General features: G+C 41.1%; 1 protein-coding gene across 2 annotated transcripts in view; it reads right to left on the minus strand.

Moving 5' to 3' along the window:
* The window catches only part of dph1 (diphthamide biosynthesis 1), a 51,819-nt gene that overhangs the window by 21,435 nt on the left and 5,173 nt on the right, over positions 1-25,211 (minus strand). For both annotated transcript variants that reach the window (XR_006843394.1, XM_046389452.1), the window contains exons 3-4: positions 20,664-20,727; positions 264-385 (exon numbers count right to left, since the gene is read on the minus strand). Coding sequence is in view for 1 of the 2 variants with exons in the window: in XM_046389452.1 (XP_046245408.1) it covers positions 264-385; positions 20,664-20,727 (186 nt within the window). In the remaining variant the exon portion in view is untranslated. The remainder of the gene's footprint in view (positions 1-263; positions 386-20,663; positions 20,728-25,211) is intronic.

Raw genomic sequence — 25,211 nt, forward strand, 5'->3', positions numbered from 1 at the left:
TACATGAGGTTTTCAAAGGACGGGCCTAATGCATGTTCTCCATTGATCTGCTGGGTAAATGTGATGTCCAGGCTCCAAAGGTCTGATATGCGTTCCATACTAAGGCTGGCTGCAATAACTTGCTATGTTTTCCACTGACTGATAGCTCAGTCTGTGCTCTGACTTCTTCTTCATGCAGAACAACCCATTCAGGAGGATGTTCTTGCCCGCTTCTTCTGAGACACGGACAAACATGCACACAGACAGGTAAAGAAAGAACTCACTGAGACAACTGTGGCCATAGTGCACCATGAAATCAGCTCCCAGGGCACGGGCGGTGAAGTCGTCAACGCAGCAGGCCCCGTACGTCACATCCCCCATCACAATGGTATCTGCCTGCGTGAACCTGGGAAGTATGCACACGGAGACACTTATCAGCACAGTCACAGACCATACGTGCTCCCCGACGATCATTATCACAGTGATCGATACCTGCAGCATGCCAGGCACTGTGTGACTATGAGACGGGCTGAATAAGATCAATCCCATGCCACTTGCTGCAGACAGTGTACACTATATAGCATCTGACAGCGTTGTCAGTCAGTGACCGACTCACAGCATATCATGATGACACACTGCTATTCTTTTGCTACTTGTGATCGGCAGGCAAAGGCCCCGAGTGCGGCGCATGCTGTCTGGTAGTTAAAGCCCTGCCAGACGAGTGTTAATAGGTCACCAGTCAGGCTGGCCACAGACAGGAGTGTACACAAAGGGAAGAAGAACTAAGAGATGAGGGCTAGGACTGGTTCACATAAGCAGATTATAGTTTGTAGGGGCCTTGACTGGTCTATCTTTGGCCTGGATTTACAGCACATCTGCCCGGAAGGGGAGAGACTGCCTCAGCAACAGTTAGTATTTGTAGCACTGAAATAAACTATTCAGACTGTTTGCTAAATGCCACAAGTAGGTTGCGAGTGTAGCACAGACCATGTGGGCTTTAAGTTCCAGTTTGAGGCTGTAATAGGAAAAAAAAAATGGCCTTCTTGAGAGGAAAACAAACAAATTATACAGGCATCTGTGGACCTAAAACTATTAGAATAAATTACCGATTGCAATACAGAAAAAAAAGGCTTAAAATAAGCTTATCACCATTTACGGGCAAATAAAACACTAAGTACACCCATAAAGGCTAAGTAAAATGAATAAAGCCAGGGAGTAATGGGGAGAAAGCCCAAATGAACAGAAGTTCGAGGTACCGAAGGGGAGGAAAGATGGGTGGGTGAGGGGGTGGCTGTAAACGGCGGCTGTTGCCAGGTATTTGTGGCTGCATTCTCACGGATTTAGGCTGGACAGAAGGGGTAGAATAGAGATGAGACTGAAGGCTTGGGGAGAAAAGGAATGTGATAAACAGACATGGCTGCCCACAGAACAGCATCTGTAGCAACCAACAGACTCTTAGTAATGTGTCTCCTGCTGCCCAGTCTTTCAACCCACATTCAGTCGCTCTGTTTATTCCTCGCTCTGCTCTTCGCAAGGGGCTTCAGACAAAGTTTCTATTTAGCCTTTCTTCCCCTATTTTCTCTGATGTAATCTCTGGTTTGCACTCTCTCTGGGCTCCTCGGCATTGTCCCCTAGTTTTCTGTTTCCTCTCTCGCTTTCTCCTTTCCTATTTCTCTGTCCCTTCTCCTCTAATGGCTGCTCTCGAGTGAAGGGCAGCGTAGGCCAGCTGAGCCCAGGAGAGAGCAACTCATCTGGTAAATAAATATTTGCCTTGGAAGATTTGAATCAATTACACTCTCTCTCGTCAAGGTGTTGATTTTGTCAGCGTATGTCTCTTCGTGCTGTGCACACGTGCGTTTGCGGCTGACGATGGGAAGGTCATTATGTGTTACTAAAGCTTGTATAATCACACGAGTAGTTTGAGGTCTGTGGGCTCGTGCACTAGTTTTCTCATTCACTGCAGCCCATTGTTCTTTCATCCCAGTCCATTGACTTGGTTTGGAGTTGCATAAATGTGCATCAACCTTTCAGCTAAAAATACACAGCCTGCCTACCAGAGGAAAAAAGGGAGACTATTCCCTGCAATCCACTGCAGACCCTGCAGAACAATTTACAATGCAAAACACAGCACTGAAGAAGATTATTGCATCTAATCAGCCACCTATCTGCCAAAAATACCATTATCATGTCATCTCCATGGGCAGTGCAATGCATATCTCGTTATTTCCAGAGTGAGTACACTAACATTTCATGGTAATAAATGCAGAGAATCTGATTAAGAGGCCCGAGATGTGATGCTACATGGGAAGACTAATTACTGGGCAACATACAGTCCCATATCCCACTGGGAGAGAGGAAGACAGAGTAGGGAAGATATCACGAAAGAATGTTAGAGGGAGAATGACAGATGGAAAAGTGTATTAGTGTTAATCAAAACCTATTTATAACACATGGTATCTCACACAGGACATGCCATACGACTGGTGGATATGCAGTATATATAGCACGAATGATTCCTCTCACCCTCTCCTCCCCTCTTGCACTCGTCTCCACTATCAGTTGGCTTCCTGTTCCCATCAGCACTGGTTTTGCCTCATCTTTGGGTGCTCGGTTCAGTCATTCCAACTGGAATGTCATTAAGATCTAATTAAGATGTCAGAGAAGCTTCTGAACTCCATAACAGCCCTTGTTAATTAGCTCTTTAGCACATGGCTCAGTATGTGTGAGAAATTGCCAACTGATTTGAATCTTTGCTCTAAAAACCGCAACACTGGTATGTGTCCCAAACACAAGCGAAGGAACAGATATACTGTACATGTGCACGCAATCGCCAGCCTGAGCGCACACGCTCACACGACTGTGGATTTAGTGCCAGCTGACTGTATCACTGTTTATCAACAGGTAAAGTAGCTGTTAAATGCTGTAGAAATAATATTTCACTTGTCTCCATTATTGTCCTAGTGTGGCAGCATGCGGAATGAAAGCAGATTAATCTTTCTGCTTCCGTCCTCTGGAGATGATATACTTTTCTGACTTTGACAGGAATTTCTTCTGGTGCCGGCATAAAAGAGGAACTCGTTGGCACCAGAGCCTTATAGCTCGGAGATGTTACAGCAGACAAAGAGAATGAAAAACTTCTCCTGTCTGGAATCCATTGCATTAACTCTCAAAAGGCCATGTCTGTCACAGTCATCTGTTGATGAAAATTATGGAACTGAATTTAACTAACACGCTTTCACCATCTGCACGAATAACTGTTGATTTAAGGCTTCAGCGTTCTGAGATCTGTAGAGGTGCAGAAAATTTTTACTTTGACACTTAGCTTTACCCTCAGCATTACAGGTTAAAATAGATTCTTACATAGACATCTTTACATTCAAAAAACTGGTCTACAGTATGGTCTTTCTACTGTTTTAATACTGTATCGTTTTTGGAATGGCTGAACAATAAGAATAGAAGGAGTGCTTTTATTTACTCATTCAAAGTGAACTGACTAGATTTCAAGCAACAGTGCTTCACACATCCACACATTTCAAACATTAATACCTGGAGGGTGTCAAATACAATATCAACCCTCAACTACAATAGTTGTGTTTCAAGTATTCCCAAAGTAACACAGAAAGAGATCCATCAAGTTCTGAAGCTTTACTCTGATGCAGGGCAACTAATGGTTTATGGAAATCAATGTCATTCATAACTGTGTGCCAGGCGAGTTTAAAGTTGTAAAAGCACCACATCTGATACACTGCAGAGGCCATGCAGTACATTGCATAGGTCATAATTTTGTCGGGTACAATGACAAACTGGCCATATGGTGATGAATTGACTCAGTGGCACCAAATGAAATAAAAACAAGAAATCAAAGCCACAATACCAAACTCCCTCTTAAACTCTTGCAATTTCTTAAACTCTTGCAATTTAACTGGCCGACTGCTAAGTTTTTCTGTGTCTGGATCGTATTCTAATTAACTGTCACTGCGCTCAGTGCTAATTTGTTTGAACAGTTAATCAGTCTACCGGCTTGGCTAGAGCAACACTACTGTCTTCTCAAAGCTCAGTTCTAATTTAGATTAAATGCTGTGGGAAAACACAGTTACATTTGAAATACTGTAACACATCAGTTGCATCAATCCTGAAGTAAACAGTCTGAGTACAGAGTTTTGAGAGCCCTACATTAGGCTTAGGTTTTCAAATGTTTTCCGTTCTCCTACTGTCTCCACTGTACCAGAAAGGGGGGTTAAGTGCCTGGCTCAAGGGCAACACAAAATGGAGAATAAAAGGAAACTGCAACTGCTTCACTTCCCAACCTCCATGTTCACCAGCTGGTCTGACAATATAAAGGAGGCAGCTGGAAAAACAAAACCTGTTATGAAACTTGTGATGCACAACTATACTGATGTGCAGAGTGCAATCAAGCCCATTTAAGCAGACAAACAAGCTCTTGTGAATTGCATTAGTGCTGCTCGTCATGCATTTATACATTTGTCTGGTAAGTGCATGGATGGTCAACAAGTCTGTCAGGCAAAAGAATGAGGGGAAAAAGAAATGGCTAAACTTTTCACAGTCATCAGCCAATTTGCCAATTTGCATGTTTCCTCATTTCCCTGCTGACGTGATTTAATTTGTTCAGCATTAACTTCAGAGGCCAAGTGAAAAATGGATGAGAGAATGCTTTTCCAAGCTTTCCAGGTTTTAAAGATTTGTATACTTTGGGTTCAACAGTTAGTGTCACAGGATCTGTATGGTACTTAATGATAATTTTCATGGTACCTAATAAGCATTTGCCATCTAATTAAGCCACTAAATGTATGTAACGCTATGACAGGGAGTACCAGCAACCAACTACATGTTTCTTTGGCAGCAGAATAGCTTGGTAGTTAGCACTGTCCTCTCACAAAAAGAGTTCCAGGTTTAATCTTCAGCCAAAGACCTTTCAATATTGGAAGTCGGCTTGGACTCCCAGAGGGTGTGTGGGTTTCCTCCAGAGCCTCTGACTTTTCTCTCATTCTCCAAACACATGCAAATGGTTCTGTGACTCTAAATTGTAAAGCGGGATTGTGAACATGTTGACCTTGATGGATTGGAAATCTATGCAGGCTTTTTGTTCCACTGCCTCTCATTCAGTGGATGCTGGAATGGACTCAGCATTCTCTTGATTGCATTTTGACAATATACTTTTCTACAGTGTGTTTCTTTACATGTCCAGCCAACCTTTCATTTTATTTTAAAACATTAAACATTAGAGTGTATTAAAATAGAGTAAATTACGCTTTGTATAGGATTCAATTCAGGAGCTATAAGTGAATATGCTGCAAAGTACAACCAGAGGGATCAGGATTTTTCCTCACAGCTGTTAAACAGTTTACTTTGACATGCTCATATTAGCATTTACAGCAAATGAAGTTAATATTTAATAGACAGTGAAAAGGATTATGTAAAGGCATATGGCTGATGCAGGTGGCTAACAATCACATGTTAGATAACTAGCTAAAAGCAGAACAGGTGCACATATGTATATATAGATGACAATATGGTTATGCATTTTACTTTAATGATATCAACGTCTTAACTTTTTGATTGCTGGGAAATTTCTTCTCTTATTCAAGCAAGTATTAAGTTTTTCATCTAAAGTTCTTTGTAATTAATTATTAACCAATACCATTCAGTGCCTAACTGACAAGATCATCTTTATAATTATCGCATTGCCTTTTCTGTTGAGTTCTTTTATGGGCTAAATTACAAACCCAGTACTGATATACCAGTTTATATTCACTGTCAGTCAATGGAAAGTTGTGGCTGCAAGAGCTTATTTTTAATGCTCTGACTATGCATCCCTATGTGCTACATTAAGCACAATCTCTTTCTTCATACTTTTAATATACTGCTTATAGATAGTGAGACTTTAGACAGCTCACTTGATCTTTCCTCTCTTTTTGACAACATCGTATAGAGATGTGATCTCACCAAATAAAGAGAATTTGATGTGTCAAACTTGGGTGCGCACAGTTAGATTAACCCTTTAGCTGCTCCTGCCCCTATTTATGATAGTGTAAGAAGTTTCCAGAAGTATCCAGGATTGGCTTTTAACATTTCCTTAACTTGATGCTTATTTTGTACTTTAAATACTCAAGTTGACAGGAGAACGCCATCATTTAAAACAAACACTTAACAGGAGTTGGAGCATATTTCAAACTCATGACGGTTGTTGCTTTACGTAGGTACAGTAAGTACAGTTTGTAACTTTCATACGTGGGCACCACTACAACCCTGATTCCAAGAAGTTGGAACACATTGTAAACTGTAAAGAAAAAGTGTGATGACTTGCAAATTCTTTTCAACCTATATGCAATGGAATGCAGTACAAGTACTGTGCAAATACAAGATATGTAATGTTTAAACATTAGTGTTTATTGTAAATATAGACTGATTCTTCTGATTTCAAGTTGCGACAGCACCTTTTCACAAAACATTGTGTTTGGGAAGTGAAGACAATAACTGTTAAAGATGTGAAAGTGAAATTATTTCCAGTTCTTGATGAGTTCTCTTTGGTCATACTTTATGCTTCATAATGAAAAAGAGGTCTGGGCTTCAGGCAGACGAGTCTAGTACCCACACGCTTTCACTATGAAGCCATGCTGTCGTAATACATGGAATAAGCAGGGATATCCGTGAAAATTATGTACTCTGGATGGCAGCATGTCGCTCCAAAATCTGTATGCACCTTTCAGCATTAATGATGCCTTCATAGATCTGCAAGGTACCCATGCCATAAGCACCATCACACCCCCATGCCATCACTGACGCTGGCTTTTGCGCTGTTAACAGTCTTGATGGTTCTTTTCCTATTTAGTCTGGGGGACATGACGTCCATGATTTCCATAAATAATTTCAAATGAGGATTCTACTTTGTGTCAGTCCATCCCAGATGAGCTCAAGCCCAGAGAAATCGGTGGCATGGATGTTGCTGATATGAGGCTTTCACTGTGCAAGTACTAAGTCCTAACTTGCATCTGTAGACACAGTGAAAAACTCTGTTTAGAACGGTTTTATGGAGTGCTCCTGAGCCCATCCTTCATACAGTCATGAGGGTTTTTACTTCAGTGCCGCTCAATGGGGTCATGGACAGTCAGCGTTTTACAGCCTTGGCCCTTATGTGCAGAGATTTCTTTATTTCTTTAGCTTCTCTGAATCCTCTGATGTGGTTGACCATGCAGTTTTTCATCATGTGAAGAACACTGCACGTCACGACTCAGAATCACATGGACGCCTTTCTCATACCCAGTCATAATACTATCACCAATTATCCTGTTTTCCCACTGAACGCTCCAAACAGGTCTTTCCCCCCAGCCTTTTGTTGCCTCTGTCCCAATGTGTTGCATTAATTTGTAAATAAGCACATAATTACAAAAATCAATGAGGTTGATGAGGTAAAAGATGCAATGTTATCTATGTTCTGTTTCTATTGAATTCATGTCAAAAAGGATAAAATTATCTTGCAGCAAGAACATATAAATGAGTGGAGGGATTAACAAAGGGAAAATGCGACGTACCTTGACTGACCCTGGAGAATATATGAACAGGAAAGATTAGACTCGAACAGAGGCACTATACTTATTCTAAAAAGGACACTGTGGATTGTCACGGTCTCTCCTGGCGGTGTAAGAGAAAGGTTGCAGTACACTCCACAGTAGGTTTTCTGTCCATATGACTGTGCTGCCAGCAAGATTTTTATATCTTAAGCCTAATAATAGCAGAGATAGCATACTGGTCTCATAGGAACCAAAGTGACATGCGGGTCAGCAAGGCGGGTACGGGTGCAGCAGCACTACTCATGCACAGTTGCCTCTGATACACCGTGGGGAAGACAGCTCAAATGAGTATGTGGTGTGCTTGCATATCAAGTCAAACCATACCTCACACACACACAAGTTCATCCTTCTCTCTATACAAACACCTGTGTGAATTACATCCTACATCTGGCAATGTCTCATCTTTTATTCTACGACATTTTAGACATCAGCTGTGTGTGTCTGTGAGTGGGCTTTGGCATGGGGGCAGAGCAGATTGGCCCGGGAAAACAAGCTTCTCCCAAAGCTTGCAGGTAAGCTCAGCAGAGATGAACTATCATTATTTCCCCCTTTAATGAGTTCAGTTCAGGTAAATGAGGAGAAAAAGGAATTACATCATAAAGACAGGAGCAAAATTAACGTTCAGCAGATGAGATAATGCTGAGTGGGAGATTATTCAGAGGGAAATCAAGAGGACAATTGAGCTGAAAAACAGAAAGGGAGAACATGAGCAGTGTTTACTACCAAGAGAGAAACATGGAGCAAGATGGAGACAGAGAGAGTGAGGGGGGAGGAGGACAGATCAGTGATGATGACCAGGAGGAGAGGACAGACTATTTAAGACAGATGAGCTGTTTGCTATTGGTTTTGCAATATTAGCAAATCTGATATCTATAATCTGCTTTCTGCACATACAGTATAACATAGGAAATATCCTGACAAAGTGCTGCCTTCCAAAAATAAATTTGGAAAAGGGGACTGGGCCAGAGGATTAAACAATCTCCTCCTCCTGTATATCTTCTCCTCTGTGTCTCTGGTTGCCCATTTCACTATATTTCTCTGTCATATTGATGTAAGAATGCTGGGCCATGTGTCTTCCACAGGCAAAAAATCTGGAGACAAAACCCCCTGTAAAATATGACAGTTTAACTGCAGTCATTGAACATCTGCCAGGAATGAGTAAACAAAGAGACGTGAGACAGCGAGTATGGGTTGATGCTTAGACAGATGTTTTCAGTAATGCCATTAGATAATCCTTTAACTCCCTGAAAAACAAGATCATTACTGCTATTTCAGTGAGTGTATCTCATCTATTTGTCATGGCATTTATTCAAAAGCCTGAGCCATGGGTCATTACAGAAAAGCCTGCAGCTTTATCAAGATAGAGCTGCAAACTGCACAGCACAGCAGAGCAGAGCATGCTTAAAAGAGCTGCAATCCAATTTGCTAAACAAAACAAAATGATGATATGGCAACACTTATTACAAGCGACTGCAGTCGGGCTGATATTGCTCACGGAGGTGAAAACTCTGGGCTAGGCCTACAACCAGGAACAGATGTAATCATGAAGGACCTCTGAAAAAATATAGAAGACCAAATCTAGTTTGACACAGTGGTTATCAGATCTGCGAGGGTATAAAGACAGGAATGAGGATAACGGAGCAGAGAGGACAGATAATGGAGGTTTTAAGTGCTATTGTGCTTCTGAGAGAACAGAACACTAAGGTATCCTTGAAGCTGCGGTTGCTGGCTGAAACAATTTATTCTCCTCTTGTGTAGGTAAATTAATCATACCACATGGGGTCATGGAAAGCCAACGAATAATGTGTGTAGGGACTACTTTGAAACTTCGGCAAACTTTGGTTTAAATATTAAGTATTTAAGATTAAAAATTCACTACTAAATAAGCAGAAAAATCAGCCGTAGTTATAATTATTTATCAACGTGTCTAGAATCAATATTATTATAACAACAATGGATCCAATTACTATGTGTGATGGAGAAGCGGTCGTTATTTTTGACAAACCCAAAAATCATTTTACCCTACTTTGCAGTTGCCTTTGCCTCCATGGAGCATTTTAGCATCTTCCAGCACACCGTCCTATTTTTCTGGTCAACAACTCCAATATTTTCGTTCTCCCTCACCCCTCTCACAATGTGGTTTTCAGATCCAGCTGCAACGTACTTTCACAGGCTGAAAAGCTACAGAAACCCACAGCACAGTCCAGCCCCTTCGGTGGCCGACAAGTACAAATGCGCTGCATATACAGACAGGCGCTGCAAATACAGAAACACGCTGCATAACCAGAGATGTGCTGCATATAGGAAAACAGAAGCAAAAGGAAAATGCTGCAAACACAGAAACACACTGCAAATAAGAAAAACAAATGCAAAAAGAAAAACGCCGCAGATCCAGTCACACACAGGTAGTGCTCCAGGCCTCTAGGGGCAGTGCTGAGCTTCCACCCGAGAGAGCAGCACATTTCTGTCTATGCAGCGCGTTTCTGTATTTGCAGCGCCTTTCTGTATATGCAGCGAGTTTGTGCTTGTTGGCCACCGTAAGCCCCAAAGAGTAGATGGACAAAGCCAGAGACTACCTGATGAACAAAGAGCCAAAGAGACAGATATTCAGGTAAAGGGATATTTTCCCGAAAAAGACAGAATATTAAGACATATTCATCAATGTTTATCCGTATCCACTGGATGAGCAAATTATTGGTGATTGGTGATTATACAAGCGTATAATCACCAATATTCAAAACCCAGCTAATCTGCTTTATCCAGACAGCATGGCTGTGTGGTTTGATCAGACAGGCTGACATTACTGATTAAAAAAACAAACAAACAAACAAAAAACAACAGTAATCACTGTTTTGATCCAAGTGTCTCTAAAGGCTGGGGCAAAGTATTACAGGACATCACTTTTCCAAAACAAGGACAAAAACACAAATACAGACATCTCTCATGTGAAATAATCTAAACTCTCCTAAATTCTATAGGAAATTGTACGCTCATGTTAGACCCCATACTCATATTACCATGTTACCTGGGTGTTTGGGGTGTAAAATAAATCTAGAATGATACATAATTTAAATATGAATAATTAAAATATAACATCAAAACAATTTAACACCACGGTCAAGCCCACAGAAAACAGCATACATGCTGCATCTACACATTCCAGCCTGCAAAACAGTATTTATCAAGCACAATACATCACTGCCTCCTTAATCAGAGTCCTCACGACAGAGTCAACTCTGAAAAATAAGGATTATAAAAACCTTTTCTTGTATTGACTGATGAGGTTAAATCCACTTAATCCCTCTTTCACTCTTGCCTAAGGCTTCCCTCCCATTGTTTGTCACTCTCTCTTCATTTTCTCAGGGTTTTTGACTGCTTTCCCCTCTTCTTATGCTCCTTGTCATAATTTCTCCGAGCTTCCGTCTGTCATTATATCTCTCACCTAATTGTTGGGAACACCTACTCATTAGGATTTTTCTCAAAGCTTGATTTATCAGGGTGTGTCTCAGTGATTGAGTTGTCCTTTATTTTTCCTCTAACGAACAAGGACACTCTGATATTAGTGGCTACTAGGAAGTATCGTTACATCAATCCTAAATAACAACCATGAATAAAGTAGGTCAAAATAAGAACTGAACTGTAATGTTTTCATAAAAGAAAAGCTAATTCACGTTAGATTATGTAACATGTCTGGATTCATAACACTCAATGATGTTTAATAAGAAAGTGGGAACCACAAATTGCTGTTCATATAAAGCAGATTATTAAATTATGTTTTCAAATGTTTTTTTATTGTTATTTTCTCCATTTGCACATTGTGCGACCTCAGTTTATGTCTTCTAACAGCCAGACCACTGTGAGTGGAGATACTGCAGGACCTTATAAAAGCGTATGTAATATTCTTCCGATACATTTTTTTCCAGGTTGTGCATAATACTACACGACTCTCTTTGATGGAATTACATGGACATGTGACTGTGATTGTGCCATTCAAAAAGAGAGAAATTAAGGCCAGTGTGAGTGGTTGTGATGGAGACAGAACAGAGGGGGACAGAGAGACTGTAACCTTCAGCACATGGCTTATCTCTTCTACACACTGCTGCTGAAAAGAGGGAAATTGTGTTTGCATCATTATTTCATGAACTAGAGGTATTCTCAAGAGAACACTGTTGGAATCAGCATCTACTGCCTTCCCTTAAGTCCTCTCATTACTTAACATTTCATTTGGAAGTCAAAAGCCAGATATTAAGAATAAACACCTCCAACCTCCATCTGGCCCTGCCTTGTCCAAGTAACAACCAAAGTTACCTTTCCGCATACTGTATCTCTAGAGGGAATCAATTGTATTTTCATGACATCTCAGGCAATTTTCAAGGTGCTATCTGCCAAGGTATTGTATTACACAGTGTCAGCACGTATCAGGATTTCCAGTCTGCCTGGACATGATGTCCCCCTGGATGAGATGTGACTAGACAGAACCGGCAGGTATCTCTGTGGTCCTTTGTCTGTGAGGTGCAAAGGGACAGAGGTGTGGCAGATTCACTTTACAGTCTCCTGCAGCACTACCTGATACTAGAATCAAATTCATCTGAGAAACCATCAGTGTCAAGTTAGCGCCAGGAGGTGACCAGCACCTGCCCTGACAAAACTGCCTGAGACAGTCGTAGGGACAATCTTGAGTTTTCATGTTTTTTTTCTTTTTCCTTGATCTCAACTCTGATCTATGAATCAAAAGAAAAAGAAGATGACGGAGAGGAGAAGATCGAGTAGATGTTTGCTGTTAGGTCTGCCATATAAACATGTCCAGTACCTCTAAAGTTTGCTTTGCACAAACATACAGACAAAATGCTCCAATCAATTTGGCAAATTTAGTCTTTAGGCTTGCCTCCACGACCTTCTTTACACCTGAGTAGGAGACTGTAGGAGATGACAAAACAGAGGAGGATAACCTGAAAAAACAGTGACAGGTTACCATGTGGTTCCTGATGATGAGATATTGTTGGAGTTCAATATAAGCTACTCGGGGGCAGTGCAAGGTGTGCCTGGCAGGAGAGCTAATTAGAAAGCACAAGGCTCTGTGGGTGAGCTGGGGGCTCATATATGAGGATCACATATTTCACATAAGTCGGCACTGACACAAAACCAGCACATGCATGTGTACATACATATAGGCTGGCACACGGACACATTCACTAGCTCACTTACACCCAAATCTGTTGCTACAGCTCAGCTGGGCTGTGGGCGTCGTGAAGACTGTGACGATGTGAGGGCAAGAAGGCGTTGCATGCTCCTACCAGGCTCCTTCCTAATGGCAGAGTTGACATTTACCCTGGGAGGCTGTGGGCTGTGGCTGCTGCTCCCACAGAAATGATTCAACCTGCCATGTGGAATATAGAGGAATCTATTCTGATGGATGAAACGGCTACGGTGACGGACCTGGAGATCCGTGGGAATTGTGTGTGCATACTGTACCTTAATTTAAATGACATGACTGTCACTTGGGCCGTCTAGGGGCTATGTTGACAGTTATCTTCAATAGTACATGATGGACAGAGACAGGAAACAAGTACAGTATGTCAGTTGGATCATCAAGTGAGTGTCGCTCATCCCATGTTTTGTTGAATCATACATGCAAGCACACAACTCCTCCAGAAGGCTGAACAGAGAGCATCTCCAAACCAGCTACCTCCACACCAGCTCTCCCTACCGATCAGATCAGACTGAATCCTGCTCTTGTTGTAACACTCATGTCAGTGCTGGTCACACATTTTTTGGACATTTGCCTTCACAGGTTTTTGTAACTTCAGAGTTCCAAAAAAATTTAACACCCGCCTTGCGAAAAGCATGCCAGTCCCTATAACACGTAAAGAAGTTGGAATCAAGAAGTGGGAATCGAATACTTTTACACACAGCAGCTCCGTGAGGCTGGACTTTTGCTTTCAAAGCACAGTTTTGCTCTGAGCTAAATACTAAAATGCTTACAAAATCCATGTTAACGTGATGATGTTAAACCGGATGAATTTAAATTTTGATCTGATGATAGGACTAGATGAAAAATTAATAAATAATCCTGAGGGAAACATGAATAATGTGTGTGCCAAATGTCAACCTCACGGTGGTGCCAAAGGCAGTCAGAGGATATCCAAAGTCATTAGGATCGATCATTTTCGAACCATGAAAATCTGTAACCAGTTTCGGTAATCTTTCGAGTAGTTTTTGAAATATTTAAGCGAAAACCTCAACCTCATGGTGACGCTAGGGGAGCAGTCAAGGGACAACCAACATGAACAACCATCCGATTGCTGTCAGACATTCAACTAAAAGCCAAAAATTTCAACCTGCTGGTGGCGCTAGAGCTGAAGTCAGAGGATCACCAAAACAGGTTTCTCTTGGGGTGTTTGTAATACAATTCTTAAAACTCCATTGAGTAGTTTGCGATATATTTCAATCTGGATCACAAGCTGCCATCCCTCAAGCCACACTCTGCCAGTGTGACTAAAGATGACTGCTAGGCTTCTGATCATACAACAAGCAACTAGGAAGTTGGTTTTTGCCACATTTTACTATCATATGATTATGGGGATTTGATGTGACTCCATCAGCTCAGTGTCTTTGGATATTAGACACCATTTATGACAGTGCTTTGCACTTGTTACAAATTGCCAATCCCCTGACTCATCACTGTATACTCCATCCGGCTCCTTATTCATTCCTGTGCATAAAGCTTAGTCACTGGCCTATCTTTATTTATAAGACCATTTTTGGGAAAGCTTCCTTCCTTCTCTTGTTTCTATATTAATCAGAAGTGTGATCCTCATTATTCCGTAGTGTGAATATCCGGGATATTTTTTGCTGACTGTTATTGTGCAGAAAAACCTGAAACTAAATGAACTGGTAACTGTGAATGGGTTTAGGGCAAGTGCCAGGTGTAGGGAAATTGAATATTCTGTCAAAGTTGACTGTCAAGGCATTCAGTGAAACATTATTCAAACATTTCAACTAACCAATCTCTAACTCTCTTTGGTCCTTCCTCTCTTGTCTCTGTTCATTTCTTTATACTTTTGGCTTTTTTGGGATGTTGTCCTACATATTATGTATGTCATGACAAACACATTGTGATTATGAAAGCTATCTAAATACAAAGGCAGTTACAGCTACAGTACCCAAAATATCACAGAATAATTTCCACAACACTTGAGCCGTTTTTAATTTGGAATAACCCACTAGGTCGCCACACATCACCAGTCGTCATTAGTTGAAGACTAAAAAGGGCAGATGAGATCATGTAGTTTCAAACTGCTTACTCAGTGGTTACAAACCTCAATTGTGTGAACAAAGAAATACAATGACCATGCAGCATTTCATCAATCTATCAGCAGTTAAAATACATAAAACAAAGGATACCGTAGAGGAGCTTCCCTGCTTAGTCAGAAACAGTGACTATAGAGTGAATGCAGCTGATATGCAGTGTATTACAGTATGGGATTTGTAGGACAGAGACTGCCATCTTCTCTAGGTATCTAATTTCTTGCATAAAGCTTCAGTTCAATTTACTTTATTTCACTTAGTATGAATACTGTTTTACAGGCAGTACTGGGCATTAATATCAGAAACAAACAATAAAACAACAGCGTAATTTGAAGATGTCCACTGTCTTGATAAACAGGCTTCTTTTCATTCAGGGAAAAGGATGTTTCATTTTTCACTATTGTTTTCAGCTTCAAATAACAGGAGCCGCTTGGCCCTGTGTGCTCAGCAAATTCAACCACGAAACATCAGCGTACAAGACCTAGGATTAGGTTACAGGCCAACATCTCCATGTCGAGGCCCAGGGCTTTAAGTGCCAGCAGAACAGAAGTGGAGCATTAAATGCTTGCGCTGTCCTCAGGATTAGGACATGGTGACAGCCCCACACACGCTGCTCTCTGTTACCCTCTTCATATTCCTCCACTGTCACAAATGCAGCAGCAGTAAATACTGAAGTAAGTTTTTAAAAAAGTATCTTTCAAAGCTAGAACGAGACAGCTGGCATACCATCAAAAGCAATAAAACATATGGTACAGTGACAGCACATGCATCATTGCCTGCCTGCGCGAGTTACCACGTCTTTCTTTTATCCTCAGTTTTTTTTTCCCTTTTTTGTTTACTTGTGAAAGGAGAGTTCATAAGTCTTTGAAACTGTATGACAATGTCAACACTGGGAGAATACAGAATAAAAATGAAAAGACATACAAAGCATCAGCTGAAGGAGGACGGCACCATTGCTTTACACATGATGGCATGGCCACTGGGACAGCAGACACAATCTCCTTTCAGCATCAAGTGGGCTCCCATCGGAAGGTTCTCAGATTCTCTAGCACGTATTGAAAACCAAGATATGATCTGGATTATCATGGGTGCAAACATCTGCATATTAGTAACGAACTGTTATATTAAATTGCTAACAGGTCCATCTACCTTAGTGCAATTCAGCTGAACAGTGCTGGACTAAGCCCTACCTTTATGAAGTACCCGCATCTTAGTATACAGTACATATATATATTTGGTGACTGTATGTTTTAGGGAATAGATTGTGGGTTTGGGTACAGAAGGGGAGGGTTGCTGCTATTTTTTGAATTTGCACACACTAATATCATCTTGTTAATAACAAATCAAAATGCTTCTCAAAATAATTCATGATGTAACATTTAATCAACTATAGTTTTCCATATAAAGACTTTTTAAGTAATTTTAATGATCTATAAGAATGTGAGTGCAGTCAGAAGTCTATTTGAGGCAAGAAAGATGCACTGCCATTCCATCTTGCCAAATATGGTGAACACTGTTGGTCCACCTTTAAGACAGTAGCAGAGTTTGTGAGCCAAATTCATGTGTAGAAAAGTGTGAGATGGTCGGACAGGACACACGCTGTCACACGTGCTGTTGTGTTACTCACCACACTGTTACGATATTTAAAGTCACTCAGTGAGACAGCATTAACGATGGGTTGCAATGATGGATCTTCATTGAAAACTCTCAAAAGGGGTTCAGATTCCTCAGCGAGTCTGAAAAGAAAACGACTGTTTGCAGTCCTGGCCCTGCTGTAAGTTTCATTTGTTAAACTTTAATGTGTCTTATTTATTTATTTTGTTATTGACTCTGGTTTATGCATTTTCTTTTTTTTAATTAATTCCTTTTCAAAGCGCTTTAAAGACAGAATTGGGTCAATCCAACTCTTAGGTCATTTTGCAGGCTGCAGTTTGAGAGAGTGCACGCTAATGCTTGAAAAAAGAAAGGTATTACCTGTCACATTAAGCACAGTACACCGTGACTGTAAAAGTGTGTCTGTACAAAGTGTGCGTGTTTTGACCTAAGTGTATTAACTGCAGCATGGCCATAATTCAGAGCAGCTTGTCCTCATTAGGACTGAGCAGTCCGTCCCACTGAAGCTCCTTACTCTGAGGCCAGCTTAGCCTTTTCATCCCCATTTTGATATGGACCTCAGCCCTGTCTCCTGAGTAAAAGGGGCCGTGGCAGTGATGGCGAGGGCTGAGCCCGCCAACTCCTGGGACCTCTGGTAACCCTCGACATAAGCCGCGTGACACAAGGTCAGCTGCCAGCTGTGCCGAAATCCAAAGGTTACTGTCATTCACTCTCCTCAAACTCCACCCTCTAATCCTATGCCAGATCCACATTAGGATGGGTGTGCCCAATTGGCTACACTTTCATCAGTTCAACAGCTTGTTGCAACAATAAAAGGGCGAGATGAAATGGTAGATGTTTCCAAGTCTGTTTTAAATGTTTCTCTAACACAGTGATCGTTGTGAAGTTTTACATGAGATACTTTGCTCTTGTCTTTGGTTGACTAAACTGTTGACACACTTCAGAACACCCTGGTTTCCACCCTGGTTTCCCAACATGCAGTTTCATTCCGAGGGCCGATTAAACATCCAGAAACAAATAGTTTTCACCTGCAGGTTAAACCTTTGAAGGGATCAGTTAGATTCCGAGCTCTTGTGTTGAGATTGTTACCAAGACTATTCTGACTTTCATGGCACGATATATCCAGCTACAGTATGAACTGGAAACAGACTTGAACCAAGACCATGAGTTCCTTTAGTCAATCCTCACAGATGTTGCAGTTTCATCCCCACATAAGAATCAAAGATCACACAGTGTGAGTCACTTCTGCTCCAGTATGGGCTTACATGTGATGCAGCTGTTGACTTAAACCACCACTCTTGCGGCCGTCGTATAAGCAAAGCATGTCTCAGAGGATTCTCAGTCAGCCAGGCCAAAGGCACATTGAAGTCTTGTGTTGGATTAAGTGCAAGCTTTTAGGCTTCACCGTACACTGCAGCCTCCCATCCCGTGGATGTAGACTTTTAACAAACCACCTCTGCTGTGTTTTCTGAGATATGTACACAGACCCTGCATTAACAAACACTTGGTCTGTGTACTGGTGGAGACAACTCAAAAAGACAAAACAAACTCTGGTGGACATTTAATGATCATAATAACAAGAAAGGCAAAGATATATGGAAGTAGTAGAGACTGCAAAGCGGACAACTTTTTGTCTGCTCTCTTTGTGGACTGTCACGCTGCTTCATGTTGGAGTCCAGCTTGTGAAGCTGTTGGACAGTCACTGTAAAGTTGTTGACATGTTACTCTGGATACTGCAGCTTCAGTGTTGACTCAGCAAAGCTTAAAGCTGTTGCGTATGCCCACTATGAATTTTCAATGCACTCGTTCCTCTGCCAGCTCAAAGGTGGTTACGATAACGATTTATTGTTAACGGTAACAAAGACAGAAGAGTAGAAGTTAACCTCAGTCTCAGATCAACAACCTTGGTATGCTCATTATGAGTAAAACGTTCATCTACAAATAACTTGTTTCAGGTACACAAAGAGATTTCCTTGACTTCAAGTATGGAGCCTCCTGGCAAAACTGTGACGACACATGAATATCTTAATGGATTTTCTTGGCTAAAATAAAGCCAAAACCGTCGGAAAAAAAATGATCAGGACATTCCTGATTGTTACCCAAACTAACTGTGGTAAATATCCATCACAGTTTACAGGATGACTTCATGGAAGAACTCTGATGTCCTGCACACACCACACATGTGTGCACAGATTTCCTGCACAATCAGGATTACTACTGACATTTCAGTTGTTCTCACTTTCAGTTTCCACCCAAATAAGTTGGTTTTGAGAATCTGTCTACAATCCTGTCTTGTTTACAATTTATCTAATTGCCCAACCATTCTTTTCTTTCCTTGCCTGCCTTTATTGTAGCTCTATGGCCATGTTCCCAGATCTCAGCTACTGCTTCTGCCAGCAAAATGGAAAAAGGAAAAGGCCAAGACCATAGAAATAAGACCCAAGTTGTAATAAACTAGAAATGACCTTTAGGGATGAAACTGTGTATAGTCCTGGATGACAAACATGCTTCTCTATCGCTTCGTTGGTCAATAAAATGTGTTATTTGACTGAAGTGCAGCAGTACTTAAACTCAGTTGAAGTCATTCAAATTATACAATCAAGTTGTCAGCCCGTGCACAGGGTGGAGGATATTCAGCTCCCCTCGGAGGCTTTATGTTCATCCAGGATTCAAAGAAACCATATGTTAAATCTGCAAAGACTGCAAAGAAAATCCTCCCACAGTAAGACAGCAATAGCTTCGGGGAAATGACATAGCAGGACCTAATGAAGGGAAACCGTGAGAACCGTCTTCTCTGCTGCAGTCTGGGGAAGAAATCGTGTCCATGGTGAGGAGGGGATGAAAAATACAGAGACACAAGCAATGGAGGACAAGGTATGAAATCAGTGTGAAAAGCAATTAGTGTCCGCTAATTGCTCTCATTAGATGAGATGGGGCCGATTTAGCAGACTCCATGATGGACAGTGACAATTCAAACATATAAATGTGGACTACAGTGGGTGTGTGGTTTAAAAGCCAAGCAGCAAACGGTGGAAGCTCTGACAGCTGCATGACTGATGACTCCGGACACTATCATCAAAACTCTATCATCTCTCTTGTGAGAAAAACGTGTGAATGACTGTAAAAAGAATGACACAAAGACAGAGCAACAGAGGTCTGCTACAGTTGGAGAAAAGATGAAGAAAATACCACAGTAAAAAGGGAAGATAGATAAAACAGTTGAGGCAAGGTAGATGGACAACCCACCTGGCCAACACATTTTTGAGGAAAACCAAAGTTTTATCATTTATATGCTAAATAAATGTGTCTTGGTGAGGAAAGAGCACAATAACACGGTTAACTGATGTAATTCGAGTTTCCTGTGTGAAATAAAACAGCCACCCAGCTTGAGAAGCTTATGGCAGGTCCAGCCACTCTATTCTTCATCGTGTCCATCTCATAATCAGGTTAGCATTGACTAAACAGCTTTGAAAAGAACCTACTCTGGATGTTTAATGATAGCAGCCATTTTCTTTGACAAAACATTTGGCAGCCAGTGTTCCTGATAAGCACAGGCCAACTGAAGGTGAGACGTGACCACAGAGATGACAACCAGGAAGAAAAAGAGAAAAACATAGCTGGGTTTTCTTGTGCTTCACAGTGTCCTTCACACAACCTCACGCTTTTTCTTTCTCTCCAGAATGTGTGTTTTTTTCTTTTCTTTTTACCAAGCACAAAGTCCACGTTTTATTTAGCACAGTGTGGACCAAAGCACAGAGTGGAGTATAGAAGAAAAACTATTAGGTTTGGAACAGATTAATGCTGCAGCACCTCTCACTGCAGGATGAAGGAAAAAATAAAACTTTGTGGTGTCTGTGTGATCGAGTGTTGGTGTGCAATAGGGCATATGCAGGCCGAAAAAAGATGTAATTAACAAGAATAATATCTCTCAGCAAGGGAAGCTGTGATATCTGCTCTGTCCTGAAACAGTGTAATCGTATCTCATTTTCCACTGAATCCCTGAATGAGTCGAAGGCGGCAAATTACGATAAAGCTCTCGCCCTCCTAATGAGTGCCGAGTGACCACAGCAGTTAGAAGTTTCTACTCCGCTGACTCGACTTCTACACCTGCTGTTTACTCGCGGACTCTCAAATAAGTTATTACATAAAGAAAACGCTCTCTTTCCATCTTACCTCTCGATGATGTCAGCGATGACACAGGCAAACATCTGCAGGCCCTCTGGAAGCTGCAGAGCCACTGAAGAGAGAGAGAGAGGGGGGAGGGAAGGCAAACAAAAAAGTTACATGCTCGCGTTAGAGTGATGGCAACGAGTTATTTAATAAATCCTGGACAGCACAGCTATACACGGCTCCTGCTATTGCTTCAGAGTGCTGCGCTGACAGCAAATAGTGACATTTCAGGGCAATTTCCCCTCTGCCACGGCAGGACTGTTGGTTTATTTTAGAGAGTGACAGTCTGTTGGAAATATAGTCCAAACCAATCACCACGGGTTTGCCTCTACAGCTCATGGGTTGTACAGAACCATTAAACTCTCTCTTTTTCCTGTCTGTCTCCATGCCTGCCACTGGCTCTGTGAGTCACACTTTCACTCTCTTTGCTACTGAAACAACACAAAAACACCCTCCTCCCTCCACGGCTTCACACAAGTTTGTGTCTCAACATGCAATACGGACAAACCGGTGGGGAAACTGAAATCAAGCAACCAATTAACAAGCTTTGGTCCTGCGGCTGGTGTAGCGTGCTGACAGCAGGAGACCCACTGATCAATTGATGTGTGACACCAACTGGGATGAACCAGCGAAGACAACAAAAAAAATAAATAAATAAATAAAATTCTCATTTAGGGCAGGATTTACTAAGTGGTTTGTGCCTTGTTTCAGACTCACTCTGCATCGAGATAAGGGCATGTTTTTTTTTTTTTTTAATCAAACGAGGAGAAGGGCCTGGAAGCTCAGTTTGCCTGTCATCTCGAGTGCACCCTGCCTCCAATCAGTGAAGTGAGGCTCCTTTATACATATTCCTTTAAAGGAAAATCATGCAAATGATGAGTAGAGAAATCATGCGAGGTTGCACATTCTGCTGGATTTGCTGCACACAGGGATCAGTATTGCATTAAGGATTGCATATTTAGTGTTTCAATAATAAGGGTGAGCTCACCACCAATATGTGTGCAGGGGATTTGAAATAAATTAGCTACAATGAAAAAGCTTCTGAAAACAAGATGTAAATGTAACATTGCATTCTTTTTTAGTTTAGCTTTGAAGATTATAGATCACTCTATAGTGATCTATAGTCCTCTTTGTGGCTCAGCTACGTCTTCTGAGATACTCTTGGTGATGTCCTGTATTTCCTGATAAACAAGCTTTTCTATTAAAGTCATTCAATTTGTTATTTTGATTTCAAGTCATTTTTTTTAACTGACTTGAGTTAAACTGCTTTGATTTTACATTTCAATCAATAAAAGTAATTGTGTGAGTGTTACACGGCTAAACATTTCTTCACAGGCTTCAGTGGCAATCAAAATGTTTTAGCTTCCTCCTCTCAACTTTTAAACCACGCTTTCAAGACAACATCGTCATGTTTTCTTGGAATTCAAAGCAGAGGAAAATCTGAATGTCATTTGGGAATTTCTTCAGAGATAAGAAGTGTGGTTTTTGCATTAAAGATCCTGAATAATCCATGATTGAGTATACATTAATCCTGCCACCTCATCATCTATTAAACATAATGACACCTCGGTATCACAGACTACTAAGATATTGATGATGACAAGTCAAACCCCCAGAGGAATAACAGAGCAGGAATCAGAGCATGAAGTGGATTAAAAGGAAAAGAGAAGTAGGAGAGAGAGGAGGGAAAATGGTTAAAAAAAAAAAAGTTTATTTAAAGTTAATTTTCTTGTTTCATATGATAAACACCCTAAAACCCAAAGAGACTCCATATTCAGTGAGACGGAACAGAGAAAAGCTGGAACCAGAAATGTTCAGAAATTCTGCTTGATAAATGACGTAAACTTTGCAGTTAATATTCTGTAAACTGACGATCCATCTGTGTGCGAGTGTTCATGTGGTTGTTCCTGATGAGTGGGTGGCGACTCGCATGGTAACTTCTGCCACCAGTGCATGACTGAATGTGCGTGACTGGGTGAATGAAGCAGTTTGAGAGACCTGTAGACTAGAAAAGTCCTGTATGAATACAGTCCATTTACAAATACGCTTTTAGAGAGTTTGATAAATGTAGGACGTTTCAGTTTTCTGGCGCAGTTTCAATATCAAGTTTAAAAGAACAAAAGATTAGGAGAAATATGAACATCCTTTAAGCTGCTTCAAGATAACTGGCCATTTATATCAAGAAAATATTTTTCACAACAACAAAAGATTTATTTAACGTTCATTTAACATATTGTGAGGAAAAAAAGATGCAAACTAAACTTCTTGTTTTCAATGCAGATAAAATTTTCTTGGTGTAGAAGGCTAAAATATGAACATTCGATGATGTTGATTAGTTGAGAGCAAATAAATGTGTTTCAAATCACATCGAATTGAATGCAGACTCCGGTTTTAATATATATTTTTTCCCCAAAACTGCAATGCTGACTTTTAGCTGATTTTAACCGAGTAAGAATATGTTTTTGTTTGCTTGTAATTGTGTGAAATAAAGGGGTTCTGCTGTGTACTGGTTTGCTGTCTGATGTTTAGTATCACATTGGACTAAACTGTATCAGCATCTCAGCCTTCCTGTCACCCTTTTTCAAACTATTTATGTTTCATGCAGATTTTAAATGATCACAAACGTCGGTTCAGAGGGCGGCGACTGGTTCAATGTAAAGTCCGAGCCACCCGCTCAGAAACGTGGACAGAGCACCTGGAGACAAAGGCTTTGCTTCAATCAACCATGACATTTTCTCCCAGTCAAACTCCGTCACACCTTACTTCAATAAATCCATCAACGTCTCAGTGGACACTAACAATTCGAAGGCACTAAATTCAACACACGCGACGTTTTCAGATGACTTGGCTTGAAATGATTTCAAGACTTTGGTGCCAGACAGCATTAAAGAATAAAAGCTGGGACAGACAAAAGGCCAGGGAGGTTGAGGGAGGATGGTCATGAGATGGAGTGATAGATGGAGCGGCACAAAGAGGAGGAGTGCGAGCATTTCTTACTGATGAAAGGTTAAGGGATCGCCAAGCGCTCATGCAGACAGTGAGAGACAGGTCATTACCTGGAAAAGGCCAAGTTTATTAACAGAGAAAGGTTTCAGAGCACACCTCTGCCACAGCTGACAGAAGCAAAGAGCTTCCTCCATCTGCTGCCCTCGGCGAAAGGTGAGTCACATGCTGGAGGGGAGACTGGCTGTTTTGAATGCACGTTTGAGTTTGCACGCAAGAATGAGGAGCTGCTCCCCCAGAATGATGGAGCACTGAAATCATGCACACAGTAAAAATAATTTAACAGCTCAGGTTTTGGCTTACATGAACTGTCAATCACCTGTCATCTAGTGATGCTGCTACATGACATATCTATTGTACCAAAAAGGCAGGTAACAATAAAGCTACACATGGGATGATCATTAATTATCAAAGACAGGACATGAGAGCTGGAACGACCAATTTATCAGTGAACGGCGGCCTGAAAGGCGGCCTGAACAGACAAAGCCAAGGGATTAGCCAGAATATTAAAAAAGGAGGCCGCAGTTTACATACAAAGTTTAACCTGCTGCAGATTATGAGTGTGAGTGCATCTCACATCTGAGGTTTGATATGATGAATGAGGCGAACAACTACAATACAAACTGGCATGCAGGCGACAAAGCACATCTGCCCTGTGTGTTCTCCAACATGGTCATGGTTCTGTTTAATTTCATTCATTCTGAAGCCCACAGTTTGCAGTGTCAAGTTAAATATCCAAGCAAACAATAACCTCTGAAATAATTTAATTACTTTTTAAAATCCAACTTATTAGCCTACTTATGTTCACACAAATAAACTAGAATTTGGACATGCTGGAAACAAAACTCTATTCTTTTCAAACGCCTCCTACATCCACATGTGCATATCCAGTGCATGGACACTACTGACGACAGTCTGCCTTGAACTTTACACTGGCAGCCAGCACTCTCACTACTGTCATGTTTTCTATAAAAGAACACTCTGTTCACACAGAGGAGAAAAAGACCATCTTGAACTGCTTACCAGGGAGTCGTTTTGTATTCAGGGATGAAAGAAAACAGTGATTCTGAGGCTGGGAGCTGTGCAAGGAAACGACTCAGAAATGGATCACTGAATAACTGGGGAGAAACACGAGTCAAAAGTCATGGACTAAACTTCATGTTTTGTTGATCTGGACTTGTTGGACTGTTCTGTTTAGTGGGGTGGACCATCTGTGGCTTAGTTGGACGTATTATACGGCATTGAAGCAATCCTCAGTGCAAAACTGATTACAACATTATTATGATAACTACTTTCCCCTTATTCTCCCACACACCAACTCTTCATAAAAGTAACTGCACCATGAGAACAAAAAAACCAAAAAAACAGCAGAAACTACAAGCAGGAACTAAATATTCCACGTTACTTTTTCTGTCTTGAAGCTCAAGGAAACATCTAAAGAGAAACTGTCATCTTTGCTAATCTTTCAATTGTCTGTAGTTAAGTTGTGAAAAGACAGAACATGCAAAACAGAACAACTCCCCAGGCATTTCATGAACCCAGCAGGGA

The sequence above is a fragment of the Scatophagus argus genome, chromosome 5, assembly GCF_020382885.2.
Source record: "Scatophagus argus isolate fScaArg1 chromosome 5, fScaArg1.pri, whole genome shotgun sequence".
Lineage (NCBI taxonomy): Eukaryota > Metazoa > Chordata > Actinopteri > Scatophagidae > Scatophagus > Scatophagus argus.